Genomic DNA, 15,605 nt, shown 5'->3' with positions numbered 1-15,605 from the left:
TACAGGTGTGCTGTTTCACAGGGGCACATGCACCCCCATGTTTATAGCAGCACTATCAACAATAGCTGAAGTATGGAAAGAGCCCAAATGTCCATCAATAGATGAGTGGATAAAGAAGATGTGGTATATATGTACAATGGAGTATTACTCGGCAATCAAAAAGAATGAAATCTTGCCATTTGCAGCTACGTGGATGGAACTGGAGGGTATGATGCTAAGCGAAATTAACCAGTCAGAGAAAGACAAATATCATGACTTCACTCATATAAGGACTTTAAGATACAAAACAGATGAACATAAGGGAAGGGAAGCAAAAAATAATATAAACACAGGGAGAGGGACAAAACATAAGAGACTTAAATATGGAAAACGAACACTGGGTTACTGGAGGGGTTGTGGGAGGGAGGATGGGCTAAATGGGTAAGGGGCATTAAGGAATCTACTCCTGAAATCATTGTTGCACTACATGCTAACTTGGATGTAAATTAAAAAATAATAAATTAAAAAAATAAAAAATTAAAGTTATAAAATAAATAAAAAGTTTCCATGACCAAAACATTCAGGTTGCTCTGTCCTTCTGAATCCATAATAGGGAAGGAATCAGGAGTGAATAATGTCTCAAAGTTACCTGATCTTTGAAAGACTGCCCCATCACCAGTTAGTACTGTAGCCATTTTTAACGTTCTTATTTATCCCCATTTACCTATAATAGAACGGTAGAAATTTTAAACAAGTATACTGGCTAGTCTTAGTTCTAGAGGATAAATTCATTCAATATACACTTATTGTACATGTATACTCTACTGCCAATACTGAGCCAGAATACACAAAGACTTTCTGAGGGCAGAGTTCCCTGGGGAACCCAAGACTGGGCCCGGCAGACAGACCGTTACCAGTGAGGGAGTGTGCACACAGAGAGATACCCAGCTCACAGAGGCAACAAAAGCAGCCACCCCAGGTCCTCCCATTACTGGTATCCCTAAATTTCCTCTTTTAACACCTCGTCTCCTAGCCTAAAGTCATCAACTTCTCCCCCATCGCCCACACACATCCTCTTCTGACTCGTTCCGTTTATACTGCTGAAGACATTTAACTTCGCACCACCTTCCATACATGTTTACAGGAGAGCCTGTGGGTTATCTAGGAGATGGTGCTAAGTCTCTGTCTGGTAGAGAGATTAATATGAAAAATGTCTTTCTCTATTTGCTGGGGCCTTTGGGGTGGTTTACTCGTAAGACTGCTCAAGCCTCCCCACCGTCTAAGATGCTCCCTTACCCTGGTGGAAAACCACACATCCTCGTCACCCCAAAGGCTGACCGGTCAGTCTGCTGCCTAAGCCGACATCCAACCAAGGAAGCGAATGCTGCCCCCATCTTGCAGCACCCCTCTTGGCTCTGTGAGCCACTCTCTCGGAGCTTCCCCCTCCCTTGCCTGGGAGAACCTGTGTGCCAGGAGAAGAAAGGAACACCCTCGCCTCCTCACAAAGCCAGAGGTGACTGTTCCTTCTTCCCCCTTGTCTCCTAATGGGGGATTGAGGGGTCTGCCTACCATTTATTGGAGGCTCCCTGTGAAAACTAGTGGACGTAGTGCCACCTGTCCTCAGCTTGGGACAGCAAGGAGAACCCCATTCACCATCCTGAAACAGGAGTTTCCCCTTAAGAATTCTGCCCCCTCGGGGCCCCTGGGTGTCTCAGTCGGTTAAGCATCCAACTTTGTCTCAGGTCACGATCTCACAGTTCGTGAGTTCAAGCCCCGCATCGGGCTCTGTGCTGACAGCTCAGAGCCTGGAGCCTGCTTCAGATTCTGTGTCTCCCTCTCTCTCTGCCCTTCCCCTGCTTGTGCTTTCTCTCTCTCTCTCTCAAAAATAAATAAACATTTAAAAAAAAAAAGAATTCTGCCCCCTCTCTCCCACTTAACAAATGCAAATAAAAGTGTTATTTTAAAAAAAAACTTATTTTTTAAGTCCTTCATGAGCTTCTATACTCGAACTCATTAGTAACAGAATTACTTACAGTGTCACTTCACCAGATTTGAGAATTTCAAAGACACAGGGAAGTAGTTGCCAGATCTATAAATTTAAAATGGAAATTAACAAACTGGAAGGAGGGGAATAAAACAACTCCACTTAAGTGTATTAAAATGGCTATTTGCCACTTAAAGATATTAAAACTATCAATATTACCTTTTACCACTTGCATTATTTCATAAAAGAACATTTTAGCAAAAAAAGGAGGAATATAATTTCAGAATAAAATGGTAGTGCTTGGGGTGCCTGGGAGGCTCGGTGGGTTAAAGTTTCCAACTTCTGATTCCGGCTCAGGTCATGATCTCGCGGTTCATGAGATCGAGCCCCATATCAGGCTCTGTGCTGACAGTGCAGAGCCTGCTTGGGAGTCTCCCTCCCCCTCTCTCTGTGCCCCCTGCTCACGCTTATTCTCTCAAAACAAACATTTTTTTTTATTTTTTATTTTTTTTTATTTTTTTTTTTTTCAACTTTTTTTTATTTATTTTTGGGACAGAGAGAGACAGAGCATGAACCGGGGAGGGGCAGAGAGAGAGGGAGACACAGAATCGGAAACAGGCTCCAGGCTCCGAGCCATCAGCCCAGAGCCCGACGCGGGGCTCGAACTCACGGACCGCGAGATCGTGACCTGGCTGAAGTCGGACGCTTAACCGACTGCGCCACCCAGGCGCCCCAACAAACATTTTTTTTTAAATGGTAGTTCTTTACATCGCAAGAAAAACAGGTCTCTGAAAACTGAGGTTTTAGCATTATGGAGAAATACGATTATTTCTCTCTTCCTCATTTCACTGTAAACCAGTACAAACCTCACATAAGCAGTGTTCTGAAGACAGGTCTTTGAGAGCAGTGGTCTAGACACTTCGGTTCTCTGTCCTCGGACTAAAGCTAAACTGGGAGTTTTTCTTTAAATGCTGGCACTCGTCCCAGAGCATCCCAAGCATCACACAGGAGGTCAGGAGGCCATGAGACCCTATCCCAGATCAATCCAGGGTCAGCCTGCGATTCCCAGGGTGACCTGGTGCAAGAACTATGTGCTCGTCTAGGGCTCACTCCACCTGCATGTCAAACAAATGCAGCTCTTTTTTTGACCTTCAGCTCTCAGGCATCAGAATTTCCCAATAAACAATGTGAGGGCTTAAAAGAGAACTCAAACAATGTCAGTCTGAACACCGTTTCATAACAAACAGCAGCATACAGTCTATGAAGTCGACGTCCTCATTTTCACTATTTTGATTTTGGATCTAGGAGCAGGGAGGATAGAGAGGTAATGCTTTCACTTCAGCCCCGACACCAACCCCCGGCTTTTCATTTGTCAGTACAATGTTGACAGTTGATTTTCACAATGGAAAAGACTTCTGATTTATACTCAGACTCCAGCCAAACCATCCATTCCTGGACCTTTTAAAATGATCTTGTAAATTACAGCAGGGAGGAGAGAGTAAGCCGGTTCCCTTTAAACACCAGCAACAACGAGGGGGAAATAAAGGCTTCGGAAAGGATTTGTGCTTCCTTCAGTGGCAGTTAGGGGAAATATGGATTAAATACTTTTCATAACTGGCAGCTGTAATTATCAGGGAAATCGGAGGCCGTGTGATCTCTGACACCAGCTGTATGAGCGATTTTCATACTGCAAAGCCCACTGAGGGAAAGAAAAGAGAGAATTTTATCCTCCCAATAACTACAATTTTATATTGGTAAATCAAGCATAAAATTGGTAGCTGAAATGCTTCCAGGAGTGTTTGTTTAGAAATACCTTCATTCATCTGTATATTATCTTGGAGTCTAGCTTTTCTAACTACTGTTATTCCAGCAGATAGAGTGTTCTGTTTGCCATGTTACGATGACTGTCTTCAGAACGGGCTGCTATTAAATGCTTGTTGAGTGCTGCTGAACATGGTGAGACTGTGACTCAGGCTGACAAAACCATCGCTGGGGTTAGTAAAGGATATTGTCTGACTCTGACTCTGACTTGCCTTGCAGTAATGCCCAATGTTTGTCTTTTTAACCCAGGCATCATATCAACGTTTCTTCATGTCCATCCTTTTGGAGCCAATATAGAGTATCTTTGGTCATACATGCAGCAGCTTGACTCCAAGGTAAATTCTTTTTCTCAAGCGGACTTATGTTGTTGGGATTTTGCATGTCAACTCCTGGCTGCAGGTGGGCCCTGTGTGAACTGCATCAAGGATCCAATAGCACTTGGAGACTTATCAGGACTTCTCCGCAAGGACCTCAGTTTTGGGCCGATGCTTGTCCCTTTTTCACTTGCATTTGTCTTTAGAGAAAGAAAAGCAGTTATCTACAATGACAGTGACTTTCAGCAGGTGCCAAATGGGGACATGGCATATGAGGGGCTTAAAATTACAGGTTCCCCAAGCCGGGAGAAATCAGGTCAGGGTGGCTAACGTGGAATTATCTTTAGGCCAGATTCTCACAGGGTTCCGTAGTAAGGACTCCACACAATAGGGGGAAAATCGCCTCAAACAACAAAGATCTGATACGACTCTCGAGAAAACTGGATTAGCGGTGGGTTTTCAGCATTCTTCTCTAAATGGAAAAGATGATTGCAGAATTATTCTCAGCTCCACCCCACGAGGGCCACACCCAGCGTCAGGACTCACTCTTCATTTCTCTGAGGCTTGGTTTTCCTCCTCTCCCCGTTGGCTGTGCCCCTGACCCATTGCGATATCTGTGTTCTACAAGGTAGAGGACAAAAAGAGCTCAGTGCACGTATCAATTGATGTAGTAAATTCCAGGCAACAATGAGAGGGGCCCCAGTTGAAATAGTGTCATTAACCAGCACTGCCTGGGGAAGCCCTGGAAGGGGATGGACACAGAAGCAGAGGGTTGAAGCCCGCCACTGAGCGGCTCGTTAAATGTCCTGCTGGGAGGGAAAATGGAAATACATTCTTCCGTAGAGTGCAGCAAGGTGCATGGAATGCGTAGGACCAGGCCCACGGCCCGCAGTTCTAGGACCCTGACGACACACGTACAAATCATTCTAAATCTCCGAAGGCCAGTATCAATTAAATTACTGCACTGGGCTCTCAGTTTGAGTCACATGATCTTACCGATTCATGATGCCATAACTGCTTGGCCTTTCTAATGGGTCTTAAACTTCCCCTCTGAGAGAATCATCTGGAACCAAGAGTATTTTTCAGTCACAGAGATTCACGTCCATTTATTCTCTCACAGCTGGTAATAGGGTAGACCAAAACAGAGTGAAAGGGGATGAGGCGATTATAAGATTCTTGAGGTTCACACTTGTGTTACTGTCCCCTTTGCAGCCTCCCCTCATGTGGATGGGAGGGATAGAAAATGCTCATGTGGATTCAGATAAAATGAGAAGGATGAGCTATACAATGTTACTTTGTTGAAATAATACTTTGTTGAAAATACTTTCTTGAAGGGTTTGGGTTTTTTCCTTCACCAGTATCGTTCTTAACATCAACCCTACCTTTGCCTGAAAGATGAAATGAAATACTACTTTCCCCAGTGTGGCGTGACACGGAATAAGGCCTCGAGAAATTATTCCAATCATTGCTATTATCCTTCCCTGGTATTGTTGACATTTCTTTCCTTCCCCTTCTGGAAATCCCAAGTGGAAAGCCTTTGTTGGGAAGCAGTTGTTGTTTTCGTATATATAGGGAAATATGGGTGGCAGAGGGGGTGGATGAGGATAAAAATCCCCAGTGGGAGTGATAAATAATGAAGCATGTCCCTCCGGACAGAGTGTCCGTCATCCATTTGTTCAGGCAAGATTTGTGTGGTCTCCCTTAGTAGTCTCTGAGGAGAGAATTCACACACCTGGTCTCTGGCCATTAGATGATTGGCCTTTCTGGAAGGGATTCTGTCAAAGGGAAGTCCATTTCATCTCAGGCTGATACTTTTATTTTAAAAGATAAAGAAGAAAGTATTTCCTTCACAGAAGAAATACACGGGGTCCCCCCCGGACAGCCCTCCATCTCCTGAATGAAATGCCCGGTAGAGCAGTCAAATTGTTTCCTCATGCATGAAGTAAAAATTATATAGAAAAAGTGCTCTGACTAAAACTCCTAGGTGCCAGCGATTAGACCAAATATTCTCTCTATCCCAGTGAGGCTGAAAGGATATTTAGACTTCTTAATCCAGAGACCAAATTACTGCTGTATACTGGAATTCTATATCCTCAGGGCTTTAAACAGAAAACAAAATAATGAGAGGTTTGCCCTTTAAGCACCCACCAGGGCCTTGTCCTTGCATCAGCTGCCAGAAGGCTCAGAATCCTGGAGCCACGACCAGCCCAGTGACGCTGAGGCTGGCTGGTCCAGGGACCTAGTACTCCTGCCTCTGGTTAATCAGAATGACTTGGGCATCACCGCTCCCCCACCAAGTCTCGGTTGATGTTGCACCAGGGCCACAGATTCAGCCTGGCCTCCACTGCATGGAGGGTCTACTGACTCTAGGGGGGTTTTCAAACTTCCGCTTAGAACAACACTGTTCGACATCAGACAACATCACCATTACAACAACTATAAAATGATATTTAGATTCTGCCTCCCCCAGTGCTGACGAGAACAAGGAAGGCAGGCAGCCTGTAATGGAGCTGATTTTATTAGGGTTTCCCCAAAGGCCACATAGGAGTCTAAGAATGATTAGAAATGGAAGGAGAGCCAGGAATTAATTTAAATTAGGCTGGGCATGTGAATTGCACATGGCTCCTAAAAGTGCGTGGCCCAGTAATAGGCCATTTTCCAGTTAAATATTATTCCCGCTCTTGACAGTGATGTTTGCATATTTTTCTCTTCTCGGCCTCTTCTAAGCCACCCACTCTCATTCACTCAGCCCTCTTGTAGGTCAATGTGGCCATATGACCATGTCACAAAGACTCACTCAGAGGAAAGCAGAAGGTGGGGGGTGGGGTAGGGGGGAGATGGCTTCCTGAAACTTTGCCAAGTCAAAAGTTGTGCCCTGGGCGCAGGAAGATAAGCTCAAAACAGGCAGCTCTATCCTGCGATGGTTTCTGATCAGAAGCCCCCCCACGTCAACCCACTCGCTGATCCTGAGCAGCAAGGAAGTCACGTTGAGTCGAGCATTAGCAGATGAATATCTCCTGTCTTACAGTCAAGAGGAGGGATTCTTCTGCTCTTCCTCCAATTTACGTGTTTCTTTAGGAGTTAAGACCCAGTTCTCCCAAGTGTGTGTGGCTGTCCCCTCTACCCATGTACAGCCTCGTCCCAAGGCCCACCAAATAGAATATTTGATTCTGAAAACCAGAGTCAACATAATATGGCCGCCGATGCTGGAGGATTTGCAAAGACCTGCCATTTTGACATAATACCACCGTTCACTGACAGGCTGGGTGTTCATCGGCAGGTGTACATTTCCCACCAGAGGGGCACTAAAATATCTGGTCTGTCCCGAGGAGATTCAAATTAGCCTTAATTGGAGAGCATTCTTTTCCAGACTATAGCTAGGCAGTAACGGTAGATGAAGAGTTCTCAGTGGTGTTTGTAAGGTTCCCCACCCCCTACCAAAAAATCTTCAGTATTATGCATATTCTAGTGTTCTCCTAAGTAGCCACTTGTCACAGTATGTCGATGAGTGCAAGAATTTTTTGTTGCTTAGGCTGCAATGAATATGTTTTTTTAGATCTCACAACACCTCTGGAAAGCATATGATAAGTGAAGCATTGGAGGTAACAGCACTTCATTTGGCTACATAAAGAATAAAAAGGAAGTTGTTCACACACCGCCAGAGAAACTGACGAGGTTGCCAGGGACCCAGTAAACACTGGGATAATTCACTGCTTTTCATGAACCCGGCGCGGTCCTAGGGACCAGGGAGGAACAGGTCATGGCGAGGGCACAAAAGAAATCTAAGAAGAATGCTGCTCTCAAAAAGTGTGTAGTCTAGTTGAGAGAATGTAAAATATGAAATAACTAGGTAATCAGACATAAACTAACAAGCAGGCAGATCTTTAGCGAGACAGAAGTTGGAGAGGGGCGAAGTCTGTGCAGGAGGCATCCCCGAGTATGTGCTGTCACACTTCCCTCTAGGATGCTGTAGCCACACTGCTCTCCTCTCCTCCTTCTCTCCTTCCTGCCTCTCTCATTTTCCATCCGGATCCTGCCTTTTCTCCTACTTATCTTCATCCTTCTTTCTTTTTCCTCTTGTCTCTTCTCTCCCACCCCGGTTCCTCTTCCTTCCGGTTCCTTTCTTCTCTCTTCCTAATTCCTCAGTTATGTTTATCTTCTTTCCTTCTTCCTCTCTTACTTCCTCCTTGTGTCTTGCTTCCTCCTCACCTCCCTTCCCTTCTTTGCCCATCCGCATTCTGTATTTCTCTCTGCAGAAGTTTGTTGCGCGGTGTCTGTGTGCTGATGCCATGCATTGCCCAGGGATATGAAGAATGAACAGGATTTAAATGTGCACGAAAAGCCAGCCGTCAGTTTATCCTATGGAAGGAAATCTGGTTTTGCAATTGGCTTCTCTGACTCTCCAGCCTTGACAAAGCCTATGCCAGTGTCTTTTCAGTGCCTCAAACAAGAACTCCTCATCACTCGGCTTCCCTGGCCTGACTGATATGGGACACGGAGCCAGCCAGCCCCATAATAAAACTGATTTATGTCTGCTTGTGTCAATTTATATACACGCTCAGAGGCCTGGCAAAGAGGCAGTGGGCTTGGGCTGGAGTCAGCAAATCAGAAAATAAATCAAGCAGATATTACAAATTACCTCTGCAGTGTTACCACCACACAAGCCCCTTGGTTACACAGAGTCTTTATTCCTTCTCATATTTTCTGTTCTTTTTTTTTTTTTTTAATTAGAACAAATCAATCCTTTCTAAAAGAATAGATGTCAGACTTGGAAAATTTTAAGCAGAACAGAGGGAAGGGGATCCACTGACAATACCAAAGGTTGAAAAGACGCAGACCACCAATTTCCTGGAACAAAAGCAAGCTGAGTAAAAGGGTGATAAAAGCATCATGTCTATGACGATCCTGCCCACTTTCCAGGGCACCAAATACGTGGTGTATGTGTAAATGGGACACAGCATGTCCCTACCCTCTATGGCAGGGCCACACAGAAGTCTGTTAACCACGTGTATTTGATTCTGCTCCCAGCACCCACGAGAAGACCGCAGTGCTGTGAAAGCAGGGCTGGATTGGGCGTCGCGAGCCCTGCACCAAGTTTCAGCCCCTCTGCTCATCAGCAGGGCAAGCATACCCTCCCTGGCCCCCGTGGGCTCCCTCTAGGACAAAAGGGCACAGAGAAAGAAGCCCCGACCTTGGAATGGATTTGGGGAAGGGAACCCTGCGCAACTGATGAGGGGGCAGGTGCATTTCACTCTGAGCTCGGCCAGTGAGGTTTTCTGCTCTGTTTTATGTGATGACCCTACGGCTGCGTCCTCAAACCCAAGAAATTATCAGCATGAGATATTACAAAGGCAAAATTATGGGAGCGGAAAAGCTATGTAGGAGGAGGAGAAAACAGAATTAAAGTAAATGAAAATACCTAATGTAAAAATTCTTTGGCCATAGGGTAAAAAAAAAAAAAAAAAAAAAGAGGACCAATTGAATTCTCTCTTTGTCTTGAAAATCCCAGTGTGATATATCATAAAAGTTATTTTGTCAGGGTAGAGGAAGGTTTAAAAGCCATCAGGCTAACTTGAAAGCAGTTTCTCTTTGATCTTTCTTCTGGCATGAAATAGAAAACGTCTTAAAGAAATGCTCTACAATTTATCTGAGAGCCTCATTAAATGGATATTTTAGGTAGGGGTTCATCTGAGGTGGTGGGTTCTGTGGTTATGACACATCCCTGTCCACATGATTTACATCTTTACGGCAGGGTCGGGCAGTTCCCTTCCACTGCCAACAGTAACTTAGCATTAACAACTCATTTCCATTACATTGACTTCCAGCTCTGTCAAAATCTAAGGAATTGGTCATCCAAACTAAGTCACCCTAAGAATCTCAAGTCCCAGTGTCACACTAATTTATTTGTGTGACCGTGGGCAATTTATTTAACAGCTCGGTGCCTCAGTTGTACCCTCAACTAAAATGGGTTTTTACGGATTACCATTGTGTATTGAGTGACTTAATATATGAAAAGAACTCAATGGGTATTGAAGAGGGCATCTTTTGGGATGAGCACTGAGTGTTGTATGGAAACTAATTTGACAATAAATTTCATATATTAAAAAAGAAAAGAAAAGAGAAAAGAAAAAGAAAGGAAAAGAAAAGAAAAGAAAAGAAAACTCAGAATGGGGACACCTGGGTGGCTCAGTCGGTGAGCATCGGACTTTGGCTCAGGTCATGATCTTGCGGTTCGTGGGTTCGAGCCTCACATCCAGCTCACTGCTGTCAGTGCGTAGCCCATTTCGGGTCCTCTCTCTCTCTCTGTCCCTCCCTCCCTCTCCCCCCGCCTCCACCCCCCCCCCCTTGCTCTCTCTCTCTGCCCCTCCCCTGCTTGTGCTCCTCTCTCTCTTTCTCAGAAAATAAACATTAAAAAAGAAAAGAACTCAGAGCAGTATCTGGTGCACAGTAAGAGGTACCGAGTACTGGTTGCCATTTGTTTTGTGCTTTAAAGTACACAGGAGATCTATCAGTTCGAGATCTTTGCCACAGCCTAGAGGTCAGATGAATTTTAAGTAGCTTGCCCAAAGACCAGTACTAACATATGGCGGGGCCAGCACGCACATTCAAGTCCTCAGAGCATTCGGTGAGTTTCTTTCCAATTCCCTTGTCTGGCAAAGGAGAAAACACCCAAAGAGTTTAAGTGATTTAGACAAGATGATGAAGCTGGCTAAGGGTCATTCCATGACCGGATTCCAAATGTTGTGTCTCAACATTTCTGTCTTCCAGCAAGTGAGGAGTTTGCTTGCTTGCTTGCTGAATGAGCTTTCTGATGAGATCATGCACGTAAGACACACACTGTGCGCCTGGGCTCTGGTGAGGACTCAGGCAGGGTGGCTACCCCTCTCACCCTGCATGCTTCTCCTGCTTCCTCGGTGGTTAAAGTCTAGCCTCAGGTCGAAAGACATCATGGAAAACAAGACTCCCCATGATTTGCTCGCTGTTCTGGTGAACGGTTTATGGGGAGGCCTCCAAGCATTAGCAATGGAACGTGCACGGGCTGGTCAAGTTGGGAATTCTCACTTCCTTGTTACTGGTGTCGACATCTTTATCACCTGCCCTCCAGTACACGGAGCCCTCCCCCAAACAGGGAGACAGCGACCAGGAGGATTATTCCCAGGTCTCACTCACAGTCCCCCACCCCCTGTGGCAGTCGGCATTAATGTTGAAGAACAAGGCCAGGCCAGTTCTGGATCCCCACCCCAGCTCCACACTTAGTGCCTGGGTTATCCTGCGTAAGGCACCTAATCTGTCTGGACCTGTTTCCTCGCGTGTAAGTCATTCCCTGTCTTGTGAGAATGTAGTTGAGAATTAACAAAAGTGTTTTCAGAAGTCTGGCAAGTGAAAGGTTTTCAGGAATTATGAGTTGTCCCACTTTTCACAGTCGGCCACAGGGCTACTGCCCTGACCTGACCCCGGCTGGCCTTCTGCATAGGTGTTATCTTTAGATCAGACTTGTTACTTTACCCTCAAGAATTCAGCTTTTTCTCTCCTTCCTAATAAACAATGCAAAGTCCCTTCCCTCCTCTTCCAAGGGAGATGGTGGTTATCCTGAAAACAACCCCCTGACAGGCTGGCTGTTACCCGGGTCTGTCAGCTTCTCCACGGCTCGGCCTGATCTGGGGAAGGACAGCTCGTCTCAGGGGTATCACTTGAATGCACTGGAGACTCGAGCCTACCATGGATGACCTGTGCTGTCCTCTTCCCGAGGAAAGAAAGGAGGTTGTTAAGAGGAGAACTTGGCTTCAGGAAACTGCTTTCTGGACCAAGTAAAAACTGGGTTGACCACGTACTTCTCTGTACTTGTTTGACTTATGGGCACAGAGCTTGACCCATCTATCACAAAAAGTTTGAGAACAGAGCATCGTATTCTATCAGCATCACTTATATGTACATAGAGAGAAACATCTTGTGCCAGGCACTGTGCTATATTTTGTGTATAAGCCTCACAATTAGGCTGAGAGAGCTATTATACACATGAAGAAACTGGACAGCTATTAAATGACCTGCCCATGGTTACACATCTTGGCCCAGCCCAGATTCAAATCCAAGCCTGGTCTGATTTTAAATCCCCATTCTTAACCTAAATATGCTTGTTCTTAAGAATTACCAGGGGTGATTAGAGTGTATAAAATAGAGTGTATGAGCAACACCCCAGAGAGGCTGAATCAGAGTCTCCAGAGAAGAGACTAGGGAACCTGATTTAAAAAAAAAAAAAAAAAAAAAAGAAGAAGGAAAAAAAGAAACCCAGGTGACTGATATTTCAAAAGAAATCACCACACCCTGCTTCTTCACCCATAACTGCTAAAATCATGCAGAGCTCGCAAAGCATACCAGTGCCTAGTTCCTGTGCACAAGCCATGGGTTCTTTCCCAGTTCCGTGATAAACGCCTCTGTAGTTGACTCCATTTTCTCAGCTCCAAAATGGAGATAGATCCTGACATTTCTGCCCTACGCATCTCCTAGGAGCGTTGTGACAATGAAACCAGGGTGCTAGGAAGGCATTCCACACAGAGCTCACTGAAATAAAATGTTTCAAAATCACATGAACCTTTAACAGGCTTTTGTGGGTTGACCTGGGAATCTAATAATCCCTTTAACATGGCTTCATGGGAAAATGCATTCAGATTTCAAAATAATTCACGCAAAAATTTTAGAATGCAATTTGTTTTAACTTTCAGGGCCACCTCGAAAGGTCTTTTGTTATAGGTCTAAGAATATCAACTATATCATGTGAAATCTTCTCTATGTGAACATTAAATGAACAGTTGGCTTGACTTCCTGGTCTATTCGGTTCTCTCTTTAAAATAAATGTTAAATTTATTTCACATTTAAATGTGAAATGGAAAGTGTAGACTCTAAAATATCTATTCAACGATTGTACCATGAAAAATAATAATAGGTCTGATTCATTAAACATTTCTACATGCCAAGTCTATGCTAAGCCAGTAGTCTTCATACATCATTATTACATGTTGTTATTCCCATTTGCTGAGGCTTAGAGAGACTAATTATCTTGGCTGGAGTGATTTAGCTCCTAACAATAGTAGATACAGGATTCAAATAGAAATGTTAGCCCCACCCTGGTTCCAGGGTCTTAGCCACCTTGCTGTATGAGATCCCCATGCAAACGCATGGATTAGGAAGCAAAGACAGGGAAACAAGAACAGTAGCTGTATTAGAGCAGACGGATTATGGTCGGATTGCCCTTTATTTAAGATAAAATGAATTATTGGTATAAAACTGTATGTAATAAAGAAAAATTGGTAGAAGAAAAAAATGCATTAAAAAATTACCTGGATTGGGGGGGGCGCCTGGGTGCCTCAGTCAGTTAAGCTTCCGACACTTGATTTTGGCTCAGGTCACGATCTCACAATTTGTGGGATCGAGCCCCCAGTCGGGCTCTGCACTGACAGTGTGGAGCCTGCTTGGGATTCTCTTTCTCTCCCTCTTTCTCTGCCTCTCCCCTGCTTGTGCTTAACTCTTACTCTCTCTCTCTCTCTCTCAAAATAAATAAATAAACTTAAAAAAATTTTAAAAGTACCTGGATTTTAAGAATGGATGTTGAGACTTTTACCATTGCAGGTTCTGGATTTTCATTTCTGTTCCTAAACCTTTATGGTCGTCTGGTCCCTGTGAGAATTAAGGAAAGAGAAAGAAGAGAAGTTAGGGCGGCCAGAAATCTACTCAAATGCCGTTTGGCCCTCACTGAGTTAGATAGAAGCGCGTCCTTTGTAGAAGAGGATGAAAACGCCGAGAGTGGTGATGAACTCGCTCTCAGCCCTCCTAAGTCCCATTCTCACCTCCTTTTGTATCAAGGGGGAGAGTGCTGTTCAAGCCTGGCACTACCGGGAAGCTAGCCGTCCACATGAATGGTGAGCCTGGAATTTGCACCCATTCGTCTCCTGCACCCGCACCCCCACCAGCTGCTCAGGGGACGACCAGGATAACCACGTTCGGTGCTTTACTGGTGCTCGTCTCCCAGGAGCCTTACTTGACGGCCAAGTAGAGAGCGTCGCGTTGTTTGGCTCACCGGGCAAGCGCCTCCTCACCCCACCCCTTGCCTCCTTTCGGAGGAGCCTTGTTTCTAAAAGTGACTTTTCTTCCTTTCTAAACAGATATCCGCCAACGAAATCGAAATGCTTCTGATGAGGCTGCCACGCATGTTCAAACAGGAATTCACAGGCGTGGGAGCGACTCTGGAAAAAAGGTGGAAGCTGTGTGCCTTTGAAGGAATTAAGACGACCTAACTATGAGGAATTAAACAAGTCTCTGGAAGTGAAACCGCCTGAACTCGGCCAGGGCTGTGCGCTGTGAGCACTGGAGGTTGGGGCCGTCCGGCGTGGGGCCCCTGCGGAGCCATCAGAGCCAGACTTCAGTGACATCCGTGGCGTCCTCTTGTGAGTGGAAATGTAATTGTGTACCAGTTCCCTAAAACCAAGCTCCATACTGTGACAGATCTGTTTCCTATGAAAACCAACGATTCCACAGTCATCACGATGGCAAAATCTTAAAATATGCTACATTTGAGAATAGCTCACCGAGCAGAATATTTAAAGTGAATGATGGTGTAGCAATGGTTGTTGCTAGGCTACAGAGTTGTATATGTAATGTATAGCGGAAATCATTCAATGACATTTTCCGGAAAGTCTTTCTGTTTTAGTAAAACAAAACGAAACAAAACAAAACAACAACAACAACAAAAATAAAAATAAAAAAGTAATTTTACAGTGAGAAAAATCATACCAAAAGAAAACTTGAATATGTGTCTGAACATTTATTGTATTTTGTAAATTAAGTTATATGCTATTCCAGGGACTTTTGCCTTATTGAAGAGGCAGAAAATGTGATTGGACTCCTTGGACTCCTTGAGAATGCTTTATCAAGAATATTATTTTTCTAATGTAACAATTCTCCATCATCAGTTCTTTTAACATGGACTGCATAACAGTTTTCATAAAATGTAAATAAAGGAAAAGCTAGTGCTCCTGTCTTGTACTTGGTATGTAATATTCAGGTTTATGCATCAAAATAAACATTCAGTAAATATTCCTGTTACAAAATTTTATAGCAAAGATATTAATTTTTTTCAATAAATATGACTTCTGCCATATTGGTTTTGCAAATTATTCTTTGATACATTTTATTCACCCTTAAGAAGTCTTTTTCACATTATCCAGTCCCATCTCATATCCAACCATTTTTAAATGATTTTCTACATGAATGGCACTGAGACAAAAGATTATGTCAAATAGAAATGTATAAAAACTGAAGTGGGAAGTACGATGAAAAGCAGATTATACAGCATTAGAGTATATGTCGTTTCTAAAATACCAACACCTTGATCCAAGTATAATCAACTTAAATATTACCTTTGTCTGCAAAGGCAAGTACAAAAGAGCCAATTAGTTAATTCCTGGGTTTATTTAGTTGTATGTTTGCTGGAAAACATACAAGTTAGAAAAGGA

At 44.1% G+C, this 15,605-nt stretch overlaps 1 protein-coding gene across 10 annotated transcripts in view; it reads left to right on the top strand.

Moving 5' to 3' along the window:
* Nucleotides 1-15,250, top strand: part of ENOX1 (ecto-NOX disulfide-thiol exchanger 1) — a 555,654-nt gene extending 540,404 nt beyond the window's left edge. For all 10 annotated transcript variants that reach the window (XM_078433342.2, XM_078433340.2, XM_078433328.2 and 7 more), the window contains 2 exons: nt 4,034-4,119; nt 14,256-15,250. In XM_078433342.2, the coding sequence (XP_078289468.1) occupies nt 4,034-4,119; nt 14,256-14,387 (218 nt within the window). In that variant the 3' untranslated portion in view covers nt 14,388-15,250. The remainder of the gene's footprint in view (nt 1-4,033; nt 4,120-14,255) is intronic.
* Nucleotides 15,251-15,605: the final 355 nt, after the last annotated feature.

This window comes from Panthera onca, chromosome A1 (assembly GCF_046562875.1).
Source record: "Panthera onca isolate mPanOnc1 chromosome A1, mPanOnc1 haplotype 2, whole genome shotgun sequence".
Lineage (NCBI taxonomy): Eukaryota > Metazoa > Chordata > Mammalia > Carnivora > Felidae > Panthera > Panthera onca.
This window is presented reverse-complemented; position numbering and strand designations above follow the sequence as displayed.